Source organism: Apis mellifera, linkage group LG15 (assembly GCF_003254395.2).
Source record: "Apis mellifera strain DH4 linkage group LG15, Amel_HAv3.1, whole genome shotgun sequence".
Classification (NCBI taxonomy): Eukaryota; Metazoa; Arthropoda; class Insecta; order Hymenoptera; family Apidae; genus Apis; species Apis mellifera.
This window is the reverse complement of record NC_037652.1, coordinates 7,516,251-7,542,483: the sequence shown is the minus strand read 5'-3', so window position 1 is coordinate 7,542,483 and position 26,233 is coordinate 7,516,251. Positions and strand designations below refer to the sequence as shown.

Sequence of the window (26,233 nt, the reverse complement as noted above, 5' to 3'; positions counted from 1 at the left end):
AGTGGAAATAGAGAGGATGAGAGGGAGCTGGTAGGAAGGGAGGGAGGTGGCAGAGAAGAGGAGGCGTAGGCGGTGGGTGGCGTAGGTGGTGGGTGGTGGGAGATGGGAGGCGTAGGCGGTGGGTGGTGGGCGGTGGGAGGCGTAGACGGTGGGTGGCGTAGGTGGTGGGTGGTTGGAGGGGGAAGCGTAGGCGGTGGGTGCCGTAGGTGGTGGGTGGTGGGCGGTGGGAGGTGGGCGGTGGGAGGCGTAGGCGGTAGGAGGTGGGCGGTGGGAGGCGTAGGCGGTGGGAGGCGTAGGCGGTGGGTGGTGGGCGGTGGGCGGTAGGCGATGGGAGGCGTAGGCGGTGGGTGGTGGGCGGTGGGAGGCGTAGACGGTGGGTGGCGTAGGTGGTGGGTGGTTGGAGGGGGAAGCGTAGGCGGTGGGTGGCGTAGGTGGTGGGTGGTTGGAGGGGAAAGCGTAGGCGGTGGGTGGCGTAGGTGGTGGGTGGTGGGCGGTGGGAGGCGTAAGTGGTGGGTGGTGGGAGCCGTAGGCGGTGGATGGTGGGTGGTGTGTGGTGGGAGGCGTAGGCGGTGGATGGCGTAGGTGGTGGGTGGTGGGCGGTGGGAGGCGTAGGTGGTGGGTGGTGGGAGGCGTAGGTGGTGGGTGGTGGGAGCCGTAGGCGGTGGATAGTGGGTGGTGTGTGGTGGGAGGCGTAGGCGGTGGATAGTGGGTGGTGTGTGGTGGGAGGCGTAGGCGGTGGATGGCGTAGGTGGTGGGTGGTGGGTGGTAGGTGGTGGGTGGTGGGTGGCGTAGGCGGTAGGAGGTGGGCGGTGGGAGGCGTAGGCGGTAGGAGGTGGGCGGTGGGAGGCGTAGGCGGTGGGTGGTGGGCGGTGGGCGGTAGGCGATGGGAGGCGTAGGCGGCGTAGGTGGTGGGTGGTGGGCGGTGGGGGAGGATGTATATATATATATATATAGAGAGAGAGAGTTGTTCCTTGACGAACATTTTATCTAGATATGTAAACAATTACATGTAGAAGAAAGAGATATGCTCGAGAATTGCGAGTCTTCTTTGCATATCGCGACTCTCGAGAATCTTGTGGTGGGAGGTGGTGGGTAGTGGCTGGTGGGTTGCGTAGGCGGTAGGTGGTTGGGGGGGAGGCGTAGGCGGTAGGTGGTTGGGGGGGAGGCGTAGGCGGTGGGTGGCGTAAGTGGTGGGTGGTTGGGGGGGAGGCGTAGGCGGTGGGTGGTGGGCGGTGGGAGGCGTAGGCGGTAGGTGGTGGGCGGTGGGAGGCGTAGGTGGTGGGTGGTGGGTGGTGGGGGAGGATGTATATATATATATATATATAGAGAGAGAGAGGGAGTTGTTCCTTGATGAACATTTTATTTATCTAGATATGTAATCAAGTATGTAAAAGAAAGAGATACACTCGAGAGTCTTCTTTGCATATCGCGATTCTCGAGAATCTTGTGGTGGGAGGTGGTGGGTAGTGGCTGGTGGGTTGCGTAGGCGGTGGATGGCGTAGGTGGTGGGTGGTGGGTGGTGGGCGGTGGGAGGCGTAGGCGGTGGGAGGCGTAGGCGGTGGGTGGTGAGATGGGGAGGCGTAGGCGGTGGGTGGTGGGTGGTAGGTGGTGGGTGGTAGGTGGTGGGTGGTAGGTGGTGGGTGGTAGGTGGTGGGTGGTAGGTGGTGGGAGGCGTAGGCGGTGGGTGGTGGGTGGTGGGTGGTAGGTGGTGGGAGGCGTAGGCGGTGGGTGGCGTAGGCGGTGGGAGGTGGGAGGTGGATGGCGTGGGCGGTGGGAGGTGGGTGGTGGGGGAGGATATATATATTATGATATTCTATATATGTATATATATATAGAGAGAGAGAGAGAGAAAGAGAGAGAGTTGTTCCTTGACGAACATTTTATCTAGATATGTAAGCAAATATGTAAAAGAAAGAGATACACTCGAGAATTGCGAGTATTCTTTGCATATCGCGACTCTCGAGAATCTTGTGGCGATGGTTGATATCGTTTAAAAAAAAAAATAATTGAAATGGAATAAAATTCGTATTATCGCATCGAAACAAATCTCTGCTCGACCGCATCTTTTCCACGATTTACACGGCACATCGAAGGGGAGGAAGGGGGAAGAGGTGGAAATTTTCTCGAGATGAGAGCAGAAAAGAAACTGAGCTGCGTGTACGTTAGCCTAGTATGTTGGAGGAAGAAGTTAGAGGTGTGTGTGTGTGTGTGTGTGTTGTACGTACGATCTGTGTGATTCGTCAGGACGCGGTTAAGACCTTGCACGTGCGCACCGCTTCACTTCACTTCACTTCACTTCATTTTTTTTTTCTTTTCTTTTCTTTTCTTTTCGTTTTGTTTCGTTTTCTATTCCCGGCGAATCGGCAAAAATCCCGAAAAAAAATCGAAAGAACGAGAAACAGAGAAAAGGAGAAAAAGAAAAGTTGCATTGGCCGCGTTGGAGGATAGGACGTCCCTTTCGAGGATATTAATTAATCGATGAATTATTTTCGAAACGCGAGATTGCGTGGAATCGAGTCGAATCGAGGGAGAGGCAGAGAGAGATAGAGAGAGAGAGAGAGAGAGATTTGATGGAGAGAAAAAAAAAAGAATACGCGCGAAGTCGTGACCGCGCCCTAATGCTATGGGGGGTCTTACCAAGGGGCTGGCCAATATTATCCCTATCCTGCTGAGCACCGCTGGGAGCCGCTGCAACATCACAGACACCAAACAAAGAGACTTACTCACCAACGTTTCCACCAACCAAATTCTTACTAATCGTGTGTGTGTAACAACGTGTTTTGTTCTTTCCCTTATCATCGCTTTTCTCTTTTTTTCTTTCTTTCTTTCTTTCTTTCTTTATATTCTTTTACTCCTATTTTCTTGTTTTCTCTTGTTTTTTTCTCGGAGGACGGGGAGGACGTGGTTTGATATTTTTTTCTCGGTTCCTTTCGCATCTTTTTTCCCCTGCTTTTCTTTTTCTCTATTATCTATTTATCTTTCTCTATCGGCGCAACGCGATCACGATCATACGGAGGATACGCAACAATTCTTTGGTTATACGAGGGCACGTTTCATAGCTTTCTTACGGAATTATTTAAGATCGATTAAGATTGATCTGATAGACGCTCGTTGTCCGATCTTCTGTTTACGATTTTTTAAAATTCAAATTTGGTCAATTTAACCGTTATCCATGATTTTATAGAAGAGAAAAAAAATAAATAAAAAAAATAAATAAATAATAAAAATAAATTAAAAAAAAGTAAATCGTTAGCGCGGCATTAATACGTGTGTTACGAGAATGAAAATTCGAAAATTTTTCATTGGGTCGAATCGAAATAGACGAGAAATTACTTCATTCGTTCAAAATTTTTACCAATTACGCGTCGAGTAGATATTGATGTTTAAAAAATTGAAGGGATGATTCTTTATATCGTTACAATGGACCATCGCGATTGAAAAAAATCACAAGTGAAACTTGAACTTTTCCCGTGAAAAAGAAAAAGTGAAACGACGCTAAGAAATTTTATCACGAAAATCCACTCAGGAGATAGAGGAAACCGCGCTCTTGAAATCGCTTTTCGTTTTATCCCGATATCTCATTCGATTACCGAGATATAACGACTCGAAGTCTTCATGCTATGTTCGAACATAGCGCGGAAATAATGAATGAACTCGCGACCCAGTGACCTATATTTTTTCTTTTTTTCCTGAAACCGTGTTTTTTCAGGAATCTTGTCTAGGGTTTGGGCTAGATCGAGGTACGAGCGCGAGATCCGAGTAAACGGGAATAATAGTCGATCAAAAATTACCGTTTCCTTTACGCGACGATATCTCGGAAACCGGAAGTCTTATCGGGATGAATCAAAAGGCGTTTTAAAGAGGAAGATTCCGCGCTTCTAACGATCTCTCATTCGTTGACCGGAAGTCGCCATACGCGGAATTACAGCGATTCAAATTTTTCTTAATTTTAATACCGTTTAATGCGTTTAAGGTGGATGATTAAAAATTAACTTTTCTTTACGCGACGATATCTGGGAAACCGGAAGTCTTATCGGGATGAATCAAGAGGCGTTTTAAAGAGGAAGATTCCGCGCTTCTAACGATCTCTAATTCGTTGACCGGAAGTCGCTATACGCGGAATTACAGCGATTCAAATTTTTCTTAATTTTAATACCGTTTAATGCGTTTAAGGTGGATGATTAAAAATTAACTTTTCTTTACGCGACGATATCTCGGAAACCGGAAGTCTTATCGGGATGAATCAAAAGGCGTTTTAAAGAGAAAGATTCCGCGCTTCTAACGATCTCTCATTCGTTGACCGGAAGTCATTATACGCGGAATTACAGCGATTCAAATTTTTCTTAATTTTAATACCGTTTAATGCGTTTAAGGTGGATGATTAAAAATTAACTTTTCTTTACGCGACGATATCTCGGAAACCGGAAGTCTTATCGGGATGAATCAAGAGGCGTTTTAAAGAGGAAGATTCCGCGCTTCTAACGATCTCTCATTCGTTGACCGGAAGTCGCTATACGCGGAATTACAGCGATTCAAATTTTTCTTAATTTTAATAGCGTTTAATGCGTTTAAGGTGGATGATTAAAAATTAACTTTTCTTTACGCGATGATATCTCGGAAACCGGAAGTCTTATCGGGATGAATCAAGAGGCGTTTTAAAGAGGAAGATTCCGCGCTTCTAACGATCTCTCATTCGTTGACCGGAAGTTGCTATATTCGGAGTTATAGCGATTCAAAGTTTTCCTAATTTTAAAAAAATTAATATGAAACGGTTAAAAATTATCTTTCCTTCGCGCGATAATATCTCGGGAACTGGAAGTCACATTAAGATAAATCGAAAAGCGTTTTAAAGAGCAAGACTCCGCGCTTTTAACGATCACTATTTTCGAAGTTATAAGGATTCAAAGTTTTCCTAATTTTAATTAATTTATCTCCTCATCTCGAACCACCACTTCAATTTTTTCTACAATGTAATAGCGAAACATCGTAGCGAAACGCGCGAGGAAAAAGAAAAATGTTCACCCGTGGAACAGATATATTACTTCGTTAAAGGTGACGACGAGGGTGAGCGGAGGTTCAACCGAGAAAGAAAAAAATATGGAACGCCGTTGTCAAGGAATGAAAAATGTGAGAATAAAGAGATTAGAAAATAGGGAAGAGATATCGTATATTATGTCAAAAAAGAGCAAGAGAGAGTGTGAAATTGTTGGAGACATGCAAATACTGCAGCCTCGATCGTACCTCGACGAGGGTACGAAATATTCGCGAAAAATCGATTTCCTTTCCTCGTTGAAAATTTTCAAAAAATTTCTTCGATCAAATTTCTTCGTTCGTCTCGATTTTTCGAGAAAATTTTTCGTACCATCGAACGTGTGTTAACCAACCCACGAATCTCGTCGATCGTATTGCGAGATTGGGAAGAGGAATATAAGAATCTTAAAATCTTTTCGTGTATATATATATATATTTTTTTTTTTTGGAAAAAGAGACAAAGAATTTGTGTGTGTATGTGTGTGTATGTGTATATATATATATATATATATATATATATATATATATATATATATATATATATATAAACGTAGGCGTAAAGTTTCGAGAGATGCAACAAACCATACCACCGTGTTTTGTGCAATTCACGCCAACGAGATCACATGTGCGAGATCAACGCGATGCGAACGCGATAAAAACAAAAATTTTTCTTTCAGCGATTATATATTTAACGCGGATATATCGATTCTATATCTGAAAACTGAATCGTTTTTAAATTCCAATTCCGTTTTTCGATTCCAAAATCCAGTTTTCCCACGAAATTTTTCTACTTATTCATTTATTGCGTTCACATTGTATTATGTTTTCTTTTTTACCTGTCTTTTTGTACGTGAGTGTATATATATATGTGTATGTGTGTGTATGTGTATATTATCTCACGATGCTGATCTGTTTTCGAACGTATACAACAAAATGTTTCGAAAATAGATACTTTAGATTCCGCTTTAAAAATGGAAAAATTCGTAAAGTAGATCCAAAGATTCTTCCTTTTCGACGATAACATAAAAATTAAATTATTCAAATGATCTTTTCTATCCTTTGAAAGACAGACAGAGAAAGAAAGAGAGAGAGAGGAGGGAAACAGGAATAGAATTCGATAAAATTCAAAATTTTTCCCCGTCTAACTTTCAAAGCGCGTTGGAAGACTTTTTATCGAAGGGAAGCAAACAACGGAGTGTGTCGAAAAGATGGTCGAGGTTAGGAAAAAATTTCAACAGAGAAAGAAGTGTAAGCAAAAAGAAAAAATAAAAAAAAACGTTACTCACATTCATCTTTCTTAACTTATTCACACCTCTCGTATTTCTTTCTGTGCGCGTGCGCGAGAAAAAGAATCGAAAGAATTATTTTCCGATCTCCCGAATACGTTGCATTACGTTCATCGAATATACGGATGGAAGGATGCTCTGTGGATCGACTTATTGCGTGTGTGTACGAGTGTACGTGTGCGTGTGCGTGTGTGTAAATATCGTCTGTGCCTATGGCGAGGATAAGAGAGAGAGAAAAGTAGTCCTACGGTACTACCAACTCGATTTCTACTCGAGAACGTAAACATATGTATAGGGAAGGATTTCGCGTGACAATTGGCACCAACTGGGCCAACTTCCCAATGGGCGCTCGCCAATCCCCTCCCATCTGTCCGACGATCCTCTCCTCTCGTCCACAGTGTCGTGTCGAGGAGAAATCCCCTCCCGCTCCCACTCTTTTGAAACGCGTCCGACGGTTGAGTATGTTCCTTTCAAGCGAGGAAAGGGATACGGAATAGGGAAGGCGGAGAGATGATTCTTTTATTTATTTATTTATTTATTTATTTCTCGCAGCCGATCGCTTCGATTCTTCGCGGGATCGCGAGATCGAGCTCTTCGAATTTTGATTTCCCGGAAATTTATTAATTATTTATTATTGTTGTTATTGCTATTATTATTATTATTATTATTATTATTATTATTATTATTATTATTGTTATGTATGAGGTAGAGAAGAGGGTATATATTATATATTATAACACGAATGTTGAAAAAAAAGAAAAAATGATCGTAGAAAGCGACCTCGTGATCGAATTCGTGGTGTAACGAATCGAATAGTTGCGATTAGTTGTTGTAACGAGGTATAATAAAAGAAAAAAAAAAGAAGAAGAAGAAGAAAGAAGAAAAAAAATGTGAGGTTTATTGAAAGAGAGTGCGCGACAACAAAAACAAAGAATAGAAGAGGGAGAGAATAACGAGTGAAAATAAAAAAGTTAATGGGGCAAGACAAGGTGCGATAAAAACACAAGATGCGATGGAAGAAAAAAAGAAAGAAACAAGAATCGTGAGCCAAAACGAGTAATGGAACGAACGAATAACGGACGATTAAAGATAAGAGAAAAAAGAGAGGGGGGGGGGCGAAGGGAGGGCGGTAGAGAGACAACGAACAATCGTGATCGAGGGATGTGAGAAAACAACAAATAGTATACAGGAGTATATAACGCATAAAAAAGACAAGAAAAAATGTAATAAGAATCGAGGAAGCGAAGATTCTTTGAGACTCGAAGGCAATGAAGCGTCGCTCGATCAAATCGTATTATAATTTAGAACAAGAAGAAGGTGGAAAAAGAGACAAAGACATAGAGAGAGAAAGAGAGAGAGAAAGTGGGAGAAATATATTAAAAAAAAAAGAAGAAAAAAAGAGAGAGAAAAAAAAGAAAAAGAGAAATGAAAAAAAGAAAAGAAACGATACACTAATATAAGAGGTAGACAAAACGTATATATATATATATATATATATATATATATATATATATATATTATATATATATATAAGTGTAATATATAGAGAAAAGAATAATATACGCGTGGTGTCGTTACGTTATGGACGACATCACGCGCATCTCGGTGTGCAAAAGTACCTGGGTGACAGGATTCTCCCCGGGGCGATAGACGACATTGTGCATCGGCCGTTTACGGCCAACGTAATTCACGCAGACGAATTCGAGCAAACTGGCGTAGATGAAGCACATACACACGCCGTCCCACACGTTCATGGCAGTTAAATTTGACACGACGGGCAGCGTAGAGCGGAAACCGTTCGATGTCGTGAAGAAGTTGAGCATCGTCGTCACACCTGCGAACATAAAATCGTTCTTATCTCTTCTTTCCTTTTTCTCCATCCTTTTAAAATTAATAATATAATATAATATATATATTTCTCTTTCTTTCTATACATATATAATGTAATATATATCGATTTTCAGAGAAAATTTCCTCTTTTTTTTCTAGAAAATTATTGTTACATTTGCTGTTGCTTATTAGAAGGAGGAACGTTTTCCTTTCGTTGCTCGGGAAAATTGGAGATTAAACTGAGAAATTTTGGATGGTATCCATCTAATCTAAGAGCGAAGCGTAACGTTCGGCTATTTCAGAGTAGTCTCGACTTTAACACGTTGCGCCATCTTGTAAAGAAACTACGAAGAGCAAGCGTATCTCTTACTTCGACGCTCATTTTTATCTTCGAAACTAAACTTGTGTGGAAATGGGATGATGAAAATTTTCTTCGGTAAACAGCAAATGCATTTCCCCCTCCCTTTTTTTTAAAAATTTTTCCTTCTCTATGAAATTATATAATGTTTAAAATTTGAAATTTGAAGTGGAAAAAAAGCACTTACCGATCATTACTCGCGCCGGTACCGCGTTCCACTCAAGCCAGAAGGTAATGAACGAGCTGGTCACCAAAATAATACCCGGGATGAAGACTGTTGTGAAGTAGAAGGCACGATCTCGTGTAAAAATCAGATCCACCTTCAGGCAGCTGTAGTTACCTATATACACGTGCGTTACACATTCACATTATCCATTTTTTTTCTTTCTTTTTTTTTTTTTTTTTTTTTTTGCGAATGGAACGCGAACAGCGAGCAATTATTATATTAGATCGATGATCGAGCTAAACAAGCGATTACGTGTGATCGTGTATCCTTTCAAACTTGATATAAAAATACAAACATTTTTTCCTTTTTCTTCCTTTATCTTTTATTCTATTTCTATCTTTTTTTTTTTCCGTTTGAAAAGATTTCTCGAATCACGATTTTTTTCAAGATATTTTTTTTTTTTTTAGCTCTCCTCGCGTGTCTTTCTTGCCTCGATTCTCAAAGCGGCGAATACAAATTTTCTTTCTTTCTTTCTTTCTTTCTTTCTTTCTTTTTTTTTTGCGCAAGTAGGCTGATGGCTCTCCTTCGGAGAAGTCAGCTTCTGACGGGGAGAAATTAAATGACAGAGAGATAGAGATAGAGATAGAGATAGAGAGAGAGAGAGAAAAGGAGGAAAAAAGAGAGAAAAAAAAATACGAAAGGAACAAGAGGGCGCTGTCGTGTCGCCAATCTTCCGCAACGAAGCTCCACATTCGCGAAAGCGTTTCAAGCCGAGCCAGATATTAACGCGTGAACGTTTAACAGGATGAAAGTTTTTATTCGAGGGAAATAGTTAACATTCAAGTATTTTCAAAATAACGTCGAATTAATTAATTAATTAATCAAGGGGGAAGGGAGGAAAAATTGATAAAAACCAAACGGGAGAATTGTTATAAAATTATTATCGATTTGATCGAAGGGAGAGGATTCGATTCTCGTAAGAAAAAAGATATATCGTATCTTTGATGATGCGATTCTCGTCCTTTCGAAATTCGACGCTTGGATGATGCTGTTTCTCTCCTTCGTTTCTTCATTTTTCATGAAGAGAGGGGGGGCAAAAAAAAAAAAGAAAAAAGAAAGAAACGAAAAAAAAAAACGGGGGGGAATATAACGAAGCAGAAGCGAAGCATATAGGCTAAATGATTGAAACAAAATTTTTGAATCACGTCCAAACAAATAAATGTGGTCGTACTCGAAAACTAAAACGACGTGGTGGGTCGAATACGATTTACAATACGAGTTCAAATACTATAATAACCAACCCGTCGTACGAGTTCTAAAGCGACGACCCTCCGCCAAGCGATTAAAATTCCCTCGAATCGAATCATATCTTTTCATATCACTTCAAATAAATTCTTCTCGAACGCGTGCGAGAACCATCTTTTAATCGCTTGACAAAGTCGTGGGCGTACGAGGATCCTTTTACCCTTTGCCGTATCCACAACAGAACATTATCTATTTTCTTTTTTTTTTCCAATTTGGAAATTTTTATAAAAAAAATTCATGCAATAATATGAAATATTATACTCGAGTATAATTAATCCTATCCTCGCTTAAGGTTGAGAATTTGAAAATTAAAAAAAAAAAAAATCCCTTTATCGAAAAATAATTTTTTGCTCCCAATCGAGAGAAAAATATTTCTTTTTTTTTTTTTCACGATAATTTCTTTTTTTTTTATTCTCAATTCCAAATCACCTAATCGATTCATTATAATTTTCTGTTCGACCAAAGGATAAAAGCATCGCGAGTACTGTCGATACTAATACGTGGTGTAACATCGGATCTATTATTTGGATATATAAATTGCCTCCGCAAATCCCTCTATCGTGGACAATTCGTACATTATTCTCCTTTGTATATTTTCACGTGAATTTTAGGTAATATGATAATAATAATAATAACAAAAATAAGAAGAATAATAAGAATAATAATAATAAAATATTATTTACAAATTACAGTTTTTACTGTCCAGTGGAAGAGGATGATTTGGGAAGCAGCAACTCTGAGTATCTAAGCCTATCTCATGAGTTGGTAAGCTTGGTCCTGTCTCTCCCTTCCTTTCATACCTTATCTAAACGTATTTTCTCACGCGTTCTTCTTTCCTTTTTTTTTTTTATATTTTTCTTTCTCTTTTTTTTTTTTCTATAAGAAATACCGTTCATATCGAAGGGGAGGATTTTACCTTGCTCCTCAAATCTGCGCTGGCACAGCGAACACTTTGAGTCCCCAAACTCATCGAACTCGTCCTCGTAGTCGACCATGATCTGTCCGTCAGCTGCAACAGAACAGCCCACGATCTTCCTTCCTCTCTTCTTTTTCTATCTTTTAATTTGTTTTTTTTTTTTTTTTTTTATTTTTCTTTCTCCTGTTTTCTATTTGTTTTTGTTTCGTTTTTTTTTTTTTTGGTTTCCGTGTTAATTTTTTTTTTACTTTTTGTTTATTTATCATTATCGTTGTTATTATTATATCCTGCTTATCGAGACAAATTATCGGACGGATAAATCTTGATCTCTCATTTTATTACTTTATTTTCTCCCGATTTAATTATCAGGAAGGGAATTCAGAAATAATTAAGAACAAAATTGAAGAAAGATTAAACAAATCGAAACTCGTTCTTTTTTTTTTTCTCTCTCTCGAAAAGTGAGCCGCACTTGCGTGTGAATGTAAAACGAGAAGATGAAAAAAAAAAAAAGAAAGAAAGAAAAAAACATATAATACTTGTGTACAGGCTTGATTTGACACTATAAAGCTCGGTCGAATCGATTAATAAATTAAAAGCCCGCGTATCTCCATTGTCGAACATTCGTACGCTCGAAAATGAGAGAAAAAGAGATAGATAGATAGAGAAAAAGAGTGAGTGAGAGAGAGAAAGAGAGAGAGACACTAATCATCGCGCCATTTCGATCGAGTTTCATTTCGGTCGAATTCTTCGCGAATCTGAATCGAAGCTGCGAAAAAGGAAAAAAAAAAAAAAAAAAAATTATGTACACACGGGAAGAAAAGTGTGGGATCGAGCAAAATCCTCGACGATAGGCAAGATCTATCCGTCCTCTAACCACACGCGGCCCGATTATATACCTCGTCGTTTTTTTTCTTTCTATTCTCCTTTTCTATCTCTATATATCAATTTTGGCACGGATCTCCGAACACGAATATATCCGAATTGAAACGAGCACAGAGGAAATTTAATCGTTGGGCTAACTAGACCAAGCATTACCCGCATACCGCCATGGTTGATCCTTTCAGGACAAAGGAACTCGAGATATATATATATATACATAAATATAAATATATACATATATATATTATCGTTGATTTTTTTCTATATTGCAATATATATCTCTGTCCAATCTCATCAGTGACCAGTTTCTTTTCTCAAGTACCGTCGAACGGTATAGAAATTTGTCTGGGGAGGGGTGGGGGGAGCAGAGAATAAAGAGAAACACTCTGCCTGTCTGCGAAAACCTGAAAACGAAAACGATCTTTCACCTTGTTTTTTCTTTTTTTTTTTCACGTGTTAATTCGGTTAGATTATATATATATATATATATATATTTTTTTTTCTCTCTCCATAATTATTCGAATCAAAAGTGAAAAGAAGTGAATCTCACTCTCGCAAAGCTGCAAAAGGGTATCAAATCATCGTCATTATTATCACGCTTTCGATAAATACGTTCAAGCTTTTCTTTTTTTTTTTTTCTTTCAACTAGCTGCGAAGAAGCTGTTCGAAGAGAGCTTAATAAGCGGTCAAAGTTAACGAAACAATTCAAAAAACAGCTCAAAAACAAGATATTTCATATATATATATAAAACTTGTTAATAATTAATATTAATAACTAAGTGGTAGCGTGGAATAGTAATACATTCTCTTTTTCTCTAACCTATACACACACATATATATATATATATATATATATATATATAAAATATAAGAAAACAAACTCTTCAATTCCAAATTATAATAATATATAATAATAATCGTTTCATCAAAATCGACCGATCGATCACACTCGACTTTGTCCCGGCAAAGCGACGAGAGAGATTCGCGTCTACATAGTAACATAGTTGCGTACGAAAGTTTGCACGTTGAAAAAGAAAGAAGAAAAAGAAAAAAAAAAGTAATAATAACAACTCGCGACGACACGACGGTGCGAGGAGCAGAGAGCATAGAGGGGGAAAGAGGAGAGTGGGGGGAGACGGGAGGAAGAAACGACGGCAGTTAGGTCGGGGAAAGGACATCAGTCTAATAATAATAATAACAACAACAACTATAATATAATAATAATAATAATAATAATAATAATAATACCAGGTCACTGGAAAACAAACTGAGAGACCTCACCCCGAAAGCAAACCACGGCGGGCTCGGTTGTAAAGCGAGACAGGAACCAAGGTTGCCAATATGCAATTTTCTAGAGGATCGTAATATTATCTAGATAGGTATATATACACACACACATATATATATATGTATATATATATAATATAATATAATATATATATATATACATCTAAATATGTCAATATAAAGATATATATATATATATATACACACGTAGAGAAAGAGAAAGAAGATATATGTGATACATACAAAAAAACGTATCTACGTATCTATCAACAAGAAACAAGAATTAGGAAACAAAAGTTAATATTTTTTTTTTTCTCTTTTGTTCTTTTTTTCTTTTTATACTTTCTGCTAGGTCACATGCAGAGTTTTTTTTTTTTTCTACTTTCCTTCCGATCTTTTTCTCCGTGTAACTCCTTAACGCGTGTATAACTGGTGGAAATATGGATAAAGCATACCCGTTCTTAAAACAGTTATCGATGTTCCTCTTTCTTTAATACTGGAGAACCGATTTATTTTCGAGCCTATAAAGAATAGAAAGCGAACAATACGAACGAAATTTTTCGCGTCGAAACGAAGCATATATCCTGCGAATATACACGTTTTTAGTAATAAAAGTCGTTTTGAAAAATATTCCAATGCTCGCATCCTTTTTTTTTTTTCTTTTTACGGCGTCAAGTCGAAAAAGTCGATGCGGTGCAAGATAAAGCAATATCATCAAAAAGTAGCAAAAGTTACATCGATGTGCATGGCGCATGCATTGCAACTTACCTGCGTGCTTGTGGATTTTTAAAACGAAATTTCGCGTTTCGAAATCGGGGCCAAATGTTATTTTATTTACACCGTTGAGAGAGAGAGAGAGAGAGAGAGAGAGCGCGAGATGCGAAGAGAGGATAGATAGAGAAATGAATTGGCAACAAAAATTGGAACAAATGAAAAGAATAATCGTTAAATGTCATCCGTATCTATGTACATCGAAAACAGGGAGATGGAGAAAAAAAAAAAAAGAAGACGAGAGACAGACGAGTAGAGAAAATTTCGAGACGTCTGTTGCTTATCTCGAAGAGAAAGCTCGCGCGATCGAATCCAAATCAAACAAAAGACGATGTTAAAGGGAATGGCAGATTGGAGAAAGATGAATAACTAGTTAGGAATTTTCTTCGGGGATTCGTTCAACCTGCGTTCGTTCGAATAATTCCGTTTCCAAATACGTTTCATCTTCAAGAGGAATTGGATTAAAACTCTTACTTTCACCTTTTCATTTCTCATTCGATTTTCACCATCATCTTCTCTCGACAAATTTTCTAATATGGCAAAAAAAAATCTATTTGTACAAAGTTTTCGAAAGAAATCGATCGAACCGTCCCGAAAGTTTCCTCCAATCTTATTCTGCGACGGATAAAATATATCTATTTTAAATTGCAACGCATATAGAAAATTAAAATTGTTTGAACTGACCGAGTCGTTGTGCAACTTTCGAGATGACCCAACCAACGAAGAGAATTATTGGCAGTCGGTAATCGACTATAATCAGTCGAGTAATAAAATAGACGTAATAAGAAAAAAATAATAATAATAATAATAATAATAAATAAAAATAAATAAAGTAAAGAACTCGAGTATATTCGAGTGCGTATACAAGCGACACTAAAAATCGTTTTCGTGGGCTAACGAAACGGCCGGTGTTCGGTGCATTGCAACACAGTACAGAAGCGTGTCGTTTAAAAGGATGCAATAAAAATCATCAAAAAAAGAGAGAATCGATAACGAATAGAAAATGATATATATATAAAATTTCGACGGTATTTTTCTATTTATATCATCTCATCCAATTATTAACTTCGACTTCCCTAACTATGAGTTTGTTCAACAATATCATTCGTATCATCGTGCAGCTTGAAACAAATTTCCCTCCAGCAAATTGAGGAACGGAATCTTTGAAAAAAAAAAAAAAAACTATGGAAACTGAACGGTGATACTCGAAAATAATAATATACATTTCAAAACAATCATTTTGCTTGACTTCAACAGTCTTCGAAATGAATTCTTTTCTCATCCACGTGTTTCCTTCCTCGTCGAACGAACCGTTTCACCCTACAACTCACCTCTCCAGCTTACTTTGATCGGACACGTGATTGTCTGGTTCTTAATGAGGTATGCGTTCAACGACGTTAGACTAGGACTCTTCCGCAACGTACCCTCGTCATTCTTCCACACGTACGTGATCGCCGTTTGTTCGTACGATACTGAAAAAATGAAGAATATCGATTATTAATTTGAAACGATAAGAAAATAATACATATATACATATATATATTTATTGTGCATTCACTTACTGCTCTCGATCGCAAATGAACACAGTGGGTCATCGAAGGGGAAGATATTGAGTCTACCCTGGCAGGACAGGATGAGATGACGCCTGTGAAGTTAAGCCAAGTTTTCAATCACGTAGCGTTGAACGACAAATAATTGGAAATGAAAATAATCGTGTCCTCGAATTCGAGAAACATATATGAAAATAAAAAATATTATTAAAAATAAACGAAACAATACCTCATAAGATAGTTGACCGTGCCGTTGCGATATATACGTAGGGCGAAGTGAACAGGTATGAGCGGGTCCTTGAAGTCTCCGTGCATTATGAAGTACGTGTCCGGCAACCAGATATCATCGTAATGATGAATAGCGTTCAAGAATTCATATTGGGACCGGTTGCTGTATCGTAATCGCGGGTCGTACCATTGTTGTTGCAGCAAGAACTCCACCTCGTATTTCTGTCGATGAGAAAGCAACAGGGAGAGGGGGGGATAAATGGGTTTTATAAATTCGTTCACAATGTGTTTCATTTCGGTTCTTGCGTGTCCACCTCTCGTGTGATGGTGAAAAATGATGTGTTGTCGCGCGTGCATTTTTTTTATTCCGTGTCTTGAGCATGATGATGGAATGATTATCGAGAGAAAAATGTTCAAATTACCAAACTGGACTCGTCTGGGGAAGCCAAACTTAGCAACAGCACGCTCACGTTCACGGTCAAGGTTCCTGGAACACAGTGCACACCGATTGAAATTAAAGTTCACCAGGCGGTTCTTTACGTTTCGAAGCGGTTCATCAAGAAGAGCACGCTAATTCGAAAGAAAACATTCTTCGGAGGGGAGACAATCTCGCGCCGGGAAAGGAATGATTAGATAACTTTTCTCCAAATTAGAAAGATCGTTTGAAATAAATATCGTTATTTATCGATCGCGTTCTTTCGGAATAAAAGTTTTATATATTTTCGGTTTAAATTCGATATCCGTACCGCAATATTCAAAGTTTGATTTAAAATGAAACCACTGTTTATAAAGGAATGCACAATTTTCAAGCATTTCAGGTTGAGAATCACATAGCGACTGCGCATGTTTCTAACGCATTTCGCAGCTCGACGTTTCTGATTGGTCGATTTGCCGGACCAATCATAAACCTCGAAACTTTTACTTCAAAAGAACACGGTTCGTACTCGAAAACCGGAACGATATATCGATTTAATTTATTTGAAGCAATGGCAAAAAGCAAAAAAAAAAAAAAATAACCTCGATTCTTTCCCTGACTCGAGCGAGTGTGATTTCTAAAGATACAAATCACGTGGTCGATCAACGTATGGTATTATCCGACCAATTAAACTCGATCTCAAAAATTAACATATTTTCTTTTCTCTCTCTACGCGAGCGTAAGCCAGATTACTGTTATTGCGTAAGCGTAATTAGAGCCATGCTGTGCACATGCCGCGACTAAATTCATGTTTCTGTATTTCGTGTGAAAAGCACGCAAACTCGGAGAGTTAGGACTCGAAGAACCGGTCGTCGAAGAGGCGCGACACAACGATGTGACGTTCGATCGAGAAAGAGGATCGCTCGCAAAACGGATAAACGGAAACGGGAAACGGGAAACGGAGATAGAATTGGGAACGGAGAAGCGGAAACGAAATTGTCGATCGTTGCTGCGATGCTCAAACTGCGCGTTTCAATTTAGCTCGCCACGTCTGATCGATAATGTAGGATTGTGAAGTATCCTTCGAGTGAAACGGCCAATTAGCACGCGTGTGTCACGCGTCCTAACGAGTCCCAACCACCGATTCGATAATTTGCCAACACATTCAACTACGAAAAAGAAAGATACGTGAGAGACCGCGAGTGTGTACATGTACGTGTGTATGTATGTGTGTATGTATGTGTCTATTTAAAGTACGCCGATGTGTGAGATATACGGTGGGTGGAAATATGGAATAAGGATGGAAGTATAGTGATTATTCAGAAATCGTATCGACGATCGAGGAACAGTCTGTTGGCACCAGCTATCTTTTCGTTGTCTCGCACCGAATTTACTCGAAAAATCTCTACACGTTATCTTACGAGAAAACATTCTAACCTGATTTTAAACGAAATCCGTATATCCGTATAATATGAATTATTATTATTTCTTTTTTTTTTCAATCAATCTTCGATTCTTTGAACGATTTCTCTCGGAAACATTTTTTTTTTTCAACGAGGATAGAAATTAAAAAAAAAAAAAAATACTGACGTTTAGAAATAAAATATTTAAACGAATTATTAAAATTATTAAATAACTCGCAAAGTTTCGTGTAAAATAAAATTATCGTCGTTTTCGATAAAATGATACGCGCACAAAACTCGCGAAATCTATCTTTTTCAGCTATAGTTATAATTCTTAACTCTTATATCTTTCGAAATATTATATTCGCATATTTCAATTACGCCGCAATGAAAAATAGAAAAAAAAAAAATGAAATCGATCGACGCGTTGGCGAACACAAAGTTAGTTTTTTGATAACAACCGATGTATGTGTGTGTGTGTATGTGTGTATTATTATGCCGACGAACGAGCATTAATCGGTGGGGCACATCGAACACGAACCGGACTAAAGAAAATAACGTTAGACACGTTGTGTATCTTGCGATCGGTAAGCACAATTTTTACGTCCTTTTAACACGAATGTCTCGTTTCGAGTTTCGCGACTACCAACAATGTTGATCTTCTTTTTTTTTTTTTCTGCATTCGACTTTCTCATGCTGTTCGATTCTCGCGATACGAAAGGATTACGAACACGTTTGACAGTGAAACTCTCGCGAGTTTATATTTTTCCGTGGATACCGAGAATGAAAATTATCGATATCCTTTGCACGATTTTCATTTTCATCGAAAAAAAAAAAATAGAATTATTTTTCACCGAGATATTTGTCGATAAATTCCTTTTTTTTTTTGGAATGATCATACGTCAATAGACAGCCGAATCGAGAGAGTGAAAATTAACAATAATCATTTTCAATTGCAAACAAACACTTTGTTCGAATTATATTTTTTACTCGGTAGATATTACAGATCGATCGTCGATAACTTCTATTCCAGAGAATTTATCTGTCACCGCTTCATTCTGTCATCACTGTCCATTTGCGTGAAAATACTCTTGTTAGAGTATTATTTTTTCACCGCGTTCAAAGTGAAAATTGAACCGATAAACGGCTCTGTTGGAATTATTCCTTTTATCAAATGGATAAGCTGAGAATAATTATCGGTAATTTCCATTCTTGAGGGTTATCCGTCACCCAATGGATAACCGCGTCGAGAGTGGGAATTATCGATAATCACTTTCAGCGCGAAAACAAAAAAAAAAAAAATACCCCGGAGAATTATTTTTGCATGGATGAATTCAGAGTGGAGAGCGAAAACACAATAGTCGAGTCTCGCGTTGAACGCGGCGAGATAAGCAAGCGGTTTGCCATCCCCTCTCCTTTCTCCCATTCCCCCACTCCCCACAACGCAGTGTCCATTTGCAAAAGATACGTGTATACACTCACTCTCGAGAACGACTGACTCTTGAGAATTTCACTCTCAAATGGATTCACACTGAACAACGTTGATTGAACAGAATTCTGTCCCGTATATATTTTCAGTCGAGTATATTCTGATTGTGCGTGTGTTTTTTTTTTTTTTTTAAAATCAAACAACGGAAGGTTTAGGTCGAACAACCTTTTTATTTCTTTACGCTCGGATCGTTCGGATCTCGAACCATCCGTTCAAGATCCGACCCATTTAATCTCTCGAGCAAGAGAACCGAACTCGAGTCTCTTTTTTCTTTCCTCTCTCTCTCTCTTTCTCTCTCTCTCTCTCCCCTTTCTTTCAAACGCGAAACCAAGAACCAAAATAAGCATTCAAGACCCTTCTTCTTTTCTCACGGGAGTATCGAGAACGGAAATAACGTAATCCCGATAAAAAATCGATCGACCTGTAAACCCTCGTACGAAAATTCGACTTGCAACCCATTCAGGATTTATAATATCGATTATATTTTTTTTCGATCGATCAGGTATATATTAGATTCGTGTACACTTCTAATTAAATAATACGGTAAAAGTTAAAGCGACGGGAGAAGGATTCGTTCTTAATATCGTTACATTGTACAAATTTTCCTCAGATGGTAAATTTTTATTTTAACTTTCGATTTCTTTTTTTTTTATTTCCTTCTATTTTTTACGAAATACAAAAGCTCCCCCCTCCTCCAAAAAAATAATTCACTGGATCGTCAAAATTTAATGGTTATTACATAAAATGGACAATCATTTTATCGGTTTTAAAATCGGTGAATCAAACATTAAATAACAAACAACGAATTACGAAGGGAACTTTTCTGTTTGGTTAGAATTAAATTTCGATTCGAAATAATAAATAATAAAAAAAAAAATACAAAAATTCAAAAGAGACGTTCGATCAGAATTACATATAAATCCTTCCCCTTTTAAATCGTCCAACTTTTACCGCGCATCCAAGAACAAGTAGAAGAGAAAGCAAGCGCGTGTACAATATCTGGCGCGAGGAGACTGAATGGGTCGGGTCGTATGAAAGAATCGTGGTGGTTCTTAATTATTTCTCTAGACGAGATTACGAGAGAAGTAAAAGCAGAAAAGGACGGACCGCGAAGGTGGGTGCGAAGGTGTTGGTGCGACGTGTAGTGGTTATTGTTCTGGTTCTTGTACTGGTTCTTGGGGTCGTTAGAGGAGGTCGACGACCGGTTCGACAGGCCGGTGGCGTCACCTGGCCATCGCATTCCGCAGCAGAAATCCGCATCTGTAACACCCAACAACCCTTGCCCACGTCTCATCCTTTTTCTATCTTCATCATCAATCTAACTGTTCGATCCTGCGCTCGTTGTCTATTCATTCTTCTTTCGCTTTTTTTTTGACATTATTTCATCGTTCATTTTGCTGCACAATTATTGCGATACAACTAATGCGATAACGCATAGAAATAATAATAATAAGAACAAAAGAAATTCAAGGAATGCATGGAACACGGTTGGTTCTCTTGAAAAAAAGATTTATTTCGATATCCGTTGTGCATTGCAAAAAATTCATCGCGTATTCTGTTTCTTTCTTTTTTTTTTTTCGTCTTTTTCGTATCAACACGACAAAAACTCGACAAATAGCATTTTACGAGCGACACGTTATTCGATCGAACAGCAAAGAGAATAACAACGGGAATGTGAAGGTTGTATATTACATTTCGTTAGAGTTTCAGTGTTGTGAATTTCTGTGACACCCAACAACTCTTGCCCACGTCTCATCTTATTTTCTTTTTCCTTTTTCTTTCTTTTTTTTTCCTTTCTCGCGATCACCTGTCATTATCCGCCTGACGAAGTTATCCACCTAACAACGACGAGTAATTCCCTCGTGATTCGAGAAATTTAATCGAATACATTTCCACTGTTTGTTTTCAAAATTTTTTACAAAAATGTGCGTCGATTCAAGCAATCGATAAAGGGTGCATTAATAGATTTCCAATTAATTGTCACGTCACTATATCTTCTTGCCGAATCGTTCGCGAAGCATAACCTCAAAAGCATCGAACGTTCTTACCTTTTTCCACAAATAACGCGAATAACCAATTCGAAAAAAAAAAGTAAAAAAGAAAAGATAGAAAGAAAAAGAAAGGAAACGAAATGAAAAAAAATAATATATATATAAACCGAATTCGAAAACGAAATTTCGAAGAAGCCTTGCAAAAGAGAAAAAAATCAAACTTACACCGAAGTAAAGTCAACTACAGTTGCGAGTTCGTGCCTCGTTCGTTTGTCGACGACGTTCTTCACTCCATACACTCGTTTCTATCCACGATTCCTTACTTTTCCCTCGTTCGTTACTTCCTTCTTTGCCACGTAAATAATAACAAGTCTCGCGTTTCATCCCGGAGTGAAGAGAGTGTGGTTAGCGAGAAACAAGCAATCGACGACAGTGGCGCCTCTTTTGTCGCCTCAATTGGAAAACGGTTCCGTGGCGGACGAAAGCGAGGAGGGAGATTGCCGACGATGCACACACGCGATTTCGAAACCTCGCTTTCCTTCTAGCGTCCGCCCCGTGAACAAACGAGGTGCCGGCGCTCGAGGGCGTCGTGGCAACTTTCCACGTTTCCTCCAATAGGGGAACGATTCTTTTGTCACGAGTTTCTCTCTGAAAAGATGAAACGTTGCCTTTCCTAGGATAGCCGCTTTAAAAAGAAAAAAAAAAAAAGAAAAAATAAAAAATCACTTGCGTCGAAATATTAGTTTATTAATTGATCGGTGTCACGTGACGCTTCGAGCTGTTCGTCGCATTGCTTATTAATAGACTGTACGGACTTTCACGACATAAATGAATAATATTATATATTTTTCTTTCGATATTAATTCGTACTCGTAGGATAATATCACGAGTAATTTGTTAAGAAGGATGATTAATAATTAATATTAATTTTATAAAATTTAATCAATTTTCACGAAAAATTCGATAAATCGTATGTAATTATGTAATTTTAATTTTTTTCTCATATCGTAAAATTAAAACCGTAGCCAAGATGTATATACTCATCGAACCTGTTAATTACTTAACTACCATTGTATTTTGAAATTGGATCAAGTGAATTTGCACGTGTCAATTTAGAATAGATATTTATGCTCGCCTCATCCAAAGCCGCACCAATATTATTGTACTTCAAACGTATCTCGAACATCTGCATACTTCGGGCACGAGATTTGGCACGTAACAAGCGTTTCCATCCCGAACATCTTGGCATAGCGGCCCTCTTCAGGAATGTTTAATTAATATTGCTTAGTTAAATTGCATCAAAGTTACGCGTTGGCCGAGAGATCAAGAATTCAAAAACGTTTCAAAAATACAATAACGAATTTCAAATTTTATTTCGAATCATACTTATCCTTACTTGTTCGATTTAGAGAGGAGACGATTTTTCTCGATTTATTATTTCTTGTTAATTTTCTTTCTTCCTCTTATTTATTACGATCGATCGAAAATCTTCCTCCACGAAATTAATCAATCGTAATTTATCCAGATCCAATTATAATAATACATCTCGCTATTATTTTCGCGACATCGGTTTTTAATCGTTCAACGTAGATAATTCTGTAACAAAAATGCTGCTAATTGAAAACGCGTCGAATTATCGAGAAACGTTGGATATCGTGGATATCGAGAATGAGAGTGAAGAACGCTCGAGAAACAGCAAACAAACGCGTACAAATCGTACAAAACTACTGTATATAATTATTTCGAGTGAGTTTGCTTACGCGTGCTAGCTGCAAACTACTAGAGCTGGCATCGCAACGATCTTTTTAACCGTAATCTCTGCCTCTGAATTTAAAAATTACAAGCCTCTCCTATCTACAATGCAAAAAAGCTCGTCCAAGCGGAGTTCGTTCCTCGCGTAAAAGAGAAACGAATGGCCGAATTCAGGCGGATCCGTTTCGCTTTTTTTGCTCTCTCTCCCTTCCCCTCTACTCCCTTCCCTTCTCGCCCCCCTCCGCTCCTCGCCGCCTCGCTCTCTCTTCCACGTCACTCGTCGACCAGAAAATAACCAATCCGGTTCCAAGATACGCGGACGCGTATCGAAAACAGTTTCCCTCTTGTTTGTTTAAATGATTAATCGGCTGGAGCCAAGTCAATTTACGTTTCGGGCGAATCTCGCCCGTGTTTATCGATCGATTCGAAGTTCACGTAAAGCGTGGTCGCAAATATTTTCACGTGACGCGGGAAACGCGGTCATAAACTTTATTGCTTAATTTTTTCTCGACTGGTTCTCGACTGATTCTTGTTAATTTTCGATAATTGAAGGAGAGACGGTTAACAAATTTTTCGTATATTTTATCATTAAATCGCGAATCGAATCACTCTGTTCCATCTCTTTTGCCGTTACATTCTGAAATCTAATAAAGTTATTTCGATAATTTTTCGTTCAAATCAATAATTGCAAATAATCGTAATGCGAAATTGTCGAATTTATATATAAAAAGCGGATCGACTGTAATAATTACGAAAAATAAATGTTATTCAATTCAATAATTAATAATATCGCTTAAACTTAATTTTATTCGAAATTTTTCACTTTTTCAACGGAATTAAGCCGCTCGATTCTCGTTTCCTCGCGCACACGTTGTTATTATTGGACAGTGATAAAATTCGACGATGGTACGACGATGGTTTTACAGCCTATTGACGTAAAGCGATCTCGATCAAACGAATTCGTTAGTCCATATATACTTTAATTCAACCTACTGCCGAGTGTGAAATCATTCTATTTCCGTCTCGACACGCGCATCATTGACACCTTTATCACCTCGATTCGATCCGTCTTCCCGTTTATCTCTCTTCTTTATCGACCGATCCACCGTGTCGACGTTCGATGACACGGCTTTTCACGACAATATCGACGAATATTTTTTTTTCTTTTTTTTTTAATTATCTCCATCTTTGTCACTGTCCCCGCTGCCAATAACAACAACGCGCGTGGAACAGAGTGCACTTTTAAACACGCGAATTCGTACACGATGGATTCGTTCACGATTAAAGCGTTATCCTCATTTCCTCGAGAGGAAATCCGCGGTCGACGACGAGAGAGGTGGAACTCGATTTTCCAAAGCGTTGTATTCGTAAACAGTGATGGAGAGGCGGCATCGGTCAGACGGGTCGCCCTATTCGGCCAGTTTCGTCACTTCGGTATCGAAACGGATCAACTCTCTCTCTCTCTCTCTCTCTCTCTCTCTCTCTCTCTCTCTCTCTCTCTCTCTCTCTCTCTCTCTCTCTCTCTCCCCTATTTCTCCTTCCTCTTTTCATTCATACCCTTTCCTTCCACTCCATTTCCTTCTTATTACTTATTATTTTCAACCTCTCCCCCCTCCTTTTATATCATTCCAACTCTCTCCCTCTCGTGCATATTCGTATTCATCGACAAGCGCAATTCTTTCGCTCTACTTTCATAACGATCTTTTCAAGCAGAAACGCGCAAACTCGGTCGACGCAGGCACGCAACGCACGCGAAGTAACAAGTAAATAAATAAGTAAATAAATAAATAAGGAAAGAAAAGAAAGAGGAAAGAGAAGGGAGGAGAAGGATATAAAAATAAGAAAAAGAAAAAAGAAAGAAGAAGGGGTAAAAGAAAGATCGATACTTTCACACTCAAAATTTTAACTCTCTTTCTCTCTCTCTCTCTCGTTTTTCCCTCTTCTCATGCCAATTTTTTCTCTCTTTCTATTATATATATATATGTATGTATATATATATATAGCTAGCTTCGTATGATTTTTCAGGTCGATTTCTAATATAGAGTACCCTTTTGACGAGGGGTGAGCAGTGAGCTGTGGTTGTGTGGTGCTGTATGGTGGTAGCGGTGCCGGTGGTGTTCGAGGTGCTCTGGATGATGAGGGTCATTGGGTACGAGGTGGTCAGGGGTGTAGTCGTCTTGGCGGGTGTGGGGCGGGGGCCTCAGTGTACCTTGGACCGGGGGTAGAAGCCGCTTGTCGTAACGGGTCGACAGCAGCAGGTTGTCCAGGATCTCCTTGTCCGACTTGCCGTCCTCGAAGCTGCAACACAACGTATTGTAGCTAGCCCCGAAAAATTACACCGGATCCACGATGATCATTTTTTTTTTTTCCTTTCCTTTCCTTTCCTTTTCTTTCCTTTCCCCTCCCCTCTCTCTTTTCCTCTCCTTTCCTCCAGGATTCTCCAGCCTTCTCCCTCTCCCCCCCTCTCTTCCTCTCTCTTTCTCTCTCCAGCCACCTCGAAGGTAGCGATCCAATCTTCACCTTCGAGGCGACAATACATCGAACAACACAGGTTTCCCCCTCCCTCCTTCGTTGCGATTATTAAAAACTTAAAAAAATTCTCGTTCCCTTTACGCGTGTCTCTCTTCTCGTTCAATTGTTACGCAACAAGTATCAAAAAACGATCTACGGGAATTAATTTCCAAGAAATTAATACGCAGCTTTCTAAACTATTATATTATATTATATATCTATATATATCTTTGTAACACGCTAATTAATAACTGTTCTGTTGCTTCGATCGTGACTACATCAACGATCACAAGCTAGGAATCCAAACTTGTCTACACGATATACTAAACGACGTACGATGCAATCGAAACGAATAGGACGCCGATCGAGGGAGAAGGTTTATTCGTTTAATTTCGTCCGTCAAATTATATCTCGTCAAATTTCGATCCGAATCGAACCGAGCGTTGGTGTTATCGAACCAACACGCGCAAAGAGCACGAAGGATTTAGCTTTACGAGCGGCGACAACGACGACGACAGCGACAACTAAGCGAAGTTTACGAACCGAAAAGTTAAAGCGAAACGCTCTACTCTCCTTCCTTCTCGACCGGCGTCCCACGGTTAATAAAACGAAGACAAGTTTGCACAATATCGAATGTAAAACAAGTAAATAATAAGAGCCTTCGAACATGAAATCTAGGCGACATTAGTAGCGGCGACCTCTATTTCCAAGGGTGACGAACAAGACTCTCTCTCTCTTTCCATTCAATCCTCTTTTCGATTCTTCCTGAAAAGGAAAGATAGATAGAAAAGATAGAACTTGCCGGGGGACAAGAAAGTGAAAAATAGATTAGCTCGTCACCCCCTCTATTCTATATTTCCATGCACGATTCGTCGAATTGATCGAATCTTAATCATCGAATAATAATAAACACTCTAATAAAATTCGCTATATAATGTCGCCCTCTCGATCCTATCACAAGCAACACAATGTTCTACACTCTAGTAATAGTAGCGACCTCTTCCCTTCTCGATACCGAACATTCCATGGTAAAGAAACTTTAAACTTATCGATCGAACAGATCCG

At 39.0% G+C, this 26,233-nt stretch overlaps 1 protein-coding gene and 1 long non-coding RNA gene across 29 annotated transcripts in view; both read right to left on the bottom strand.

Annotated features, from left to right (window-relative positions):
* The window catches only part of pHCl (ligand-gated ion channel pHCl), a 75,525-nt gene that overhangs the window by 7,720 nt on the left and 41,572 nt on the right, over positions 1-26,233 (bottom strand). For 9 of the 28 annotated variants that reach the window (XM_016916459.2, XM_006563334.3, XM_006563335.3 and 6 more), the window contains 10 exons: positions 24,867-24,955; positions 20,022-20,174; positions 16,030-16,094; positions 15,609-15,829; positions 15,392-15,474; positions 15,161-15,301; positions 10,893-10,985; positions 8,693-8,845; positions 7,937-8,151; positions 2,638-2,688 (listed from right to left, as the gene is read on the bottom strand). In XM_016916459.2, coding sequence (XP_016771948.1) covers positions 2,638-2,688; positions 7,937-8,151; positions 8,693-8,845; positions 10,893-10,985; positions 15,161-15,301; positions 15,392-15,474; positions 15,609-15,829; positions 16,030-16,094; positions 20,022-20,174; positions 24,867-24,955 — 1,264 coding nt within the window. Of the gene's footprint in view, positions 1-2,637; positions 2,689-7,936; positions 8,152-8,692; positions 8,846-10,892; positions 10,986-15,160; positions 15,302-15,391; positions 15,475-15,608; positions 15,830-16,029; positions 16,095-16,353; positions 16,444-20,021; positions 20,175-21,130; positions 21,805-24,704; positions 24,956-26,233 lie in introns of those variants that run through there. The other 19 variants (XM_006563341.3, XM_006563342.3, XM_006563343.3 and 16 more) reach the window with 11 other exon arrangements.
* LOC107965616 lies at positions 11,796-13,161 on the bottom strand. The gene is made up of 2 exons (XR_001705724.2): positions 13,020-13,161; positions 11,796-12,175 (listed from the first exon to the last, which is right to left on the bottom strand). It is a non-coding gene; the product is annotated as an uncharacterized LOC107965616 (long non-coding RNA).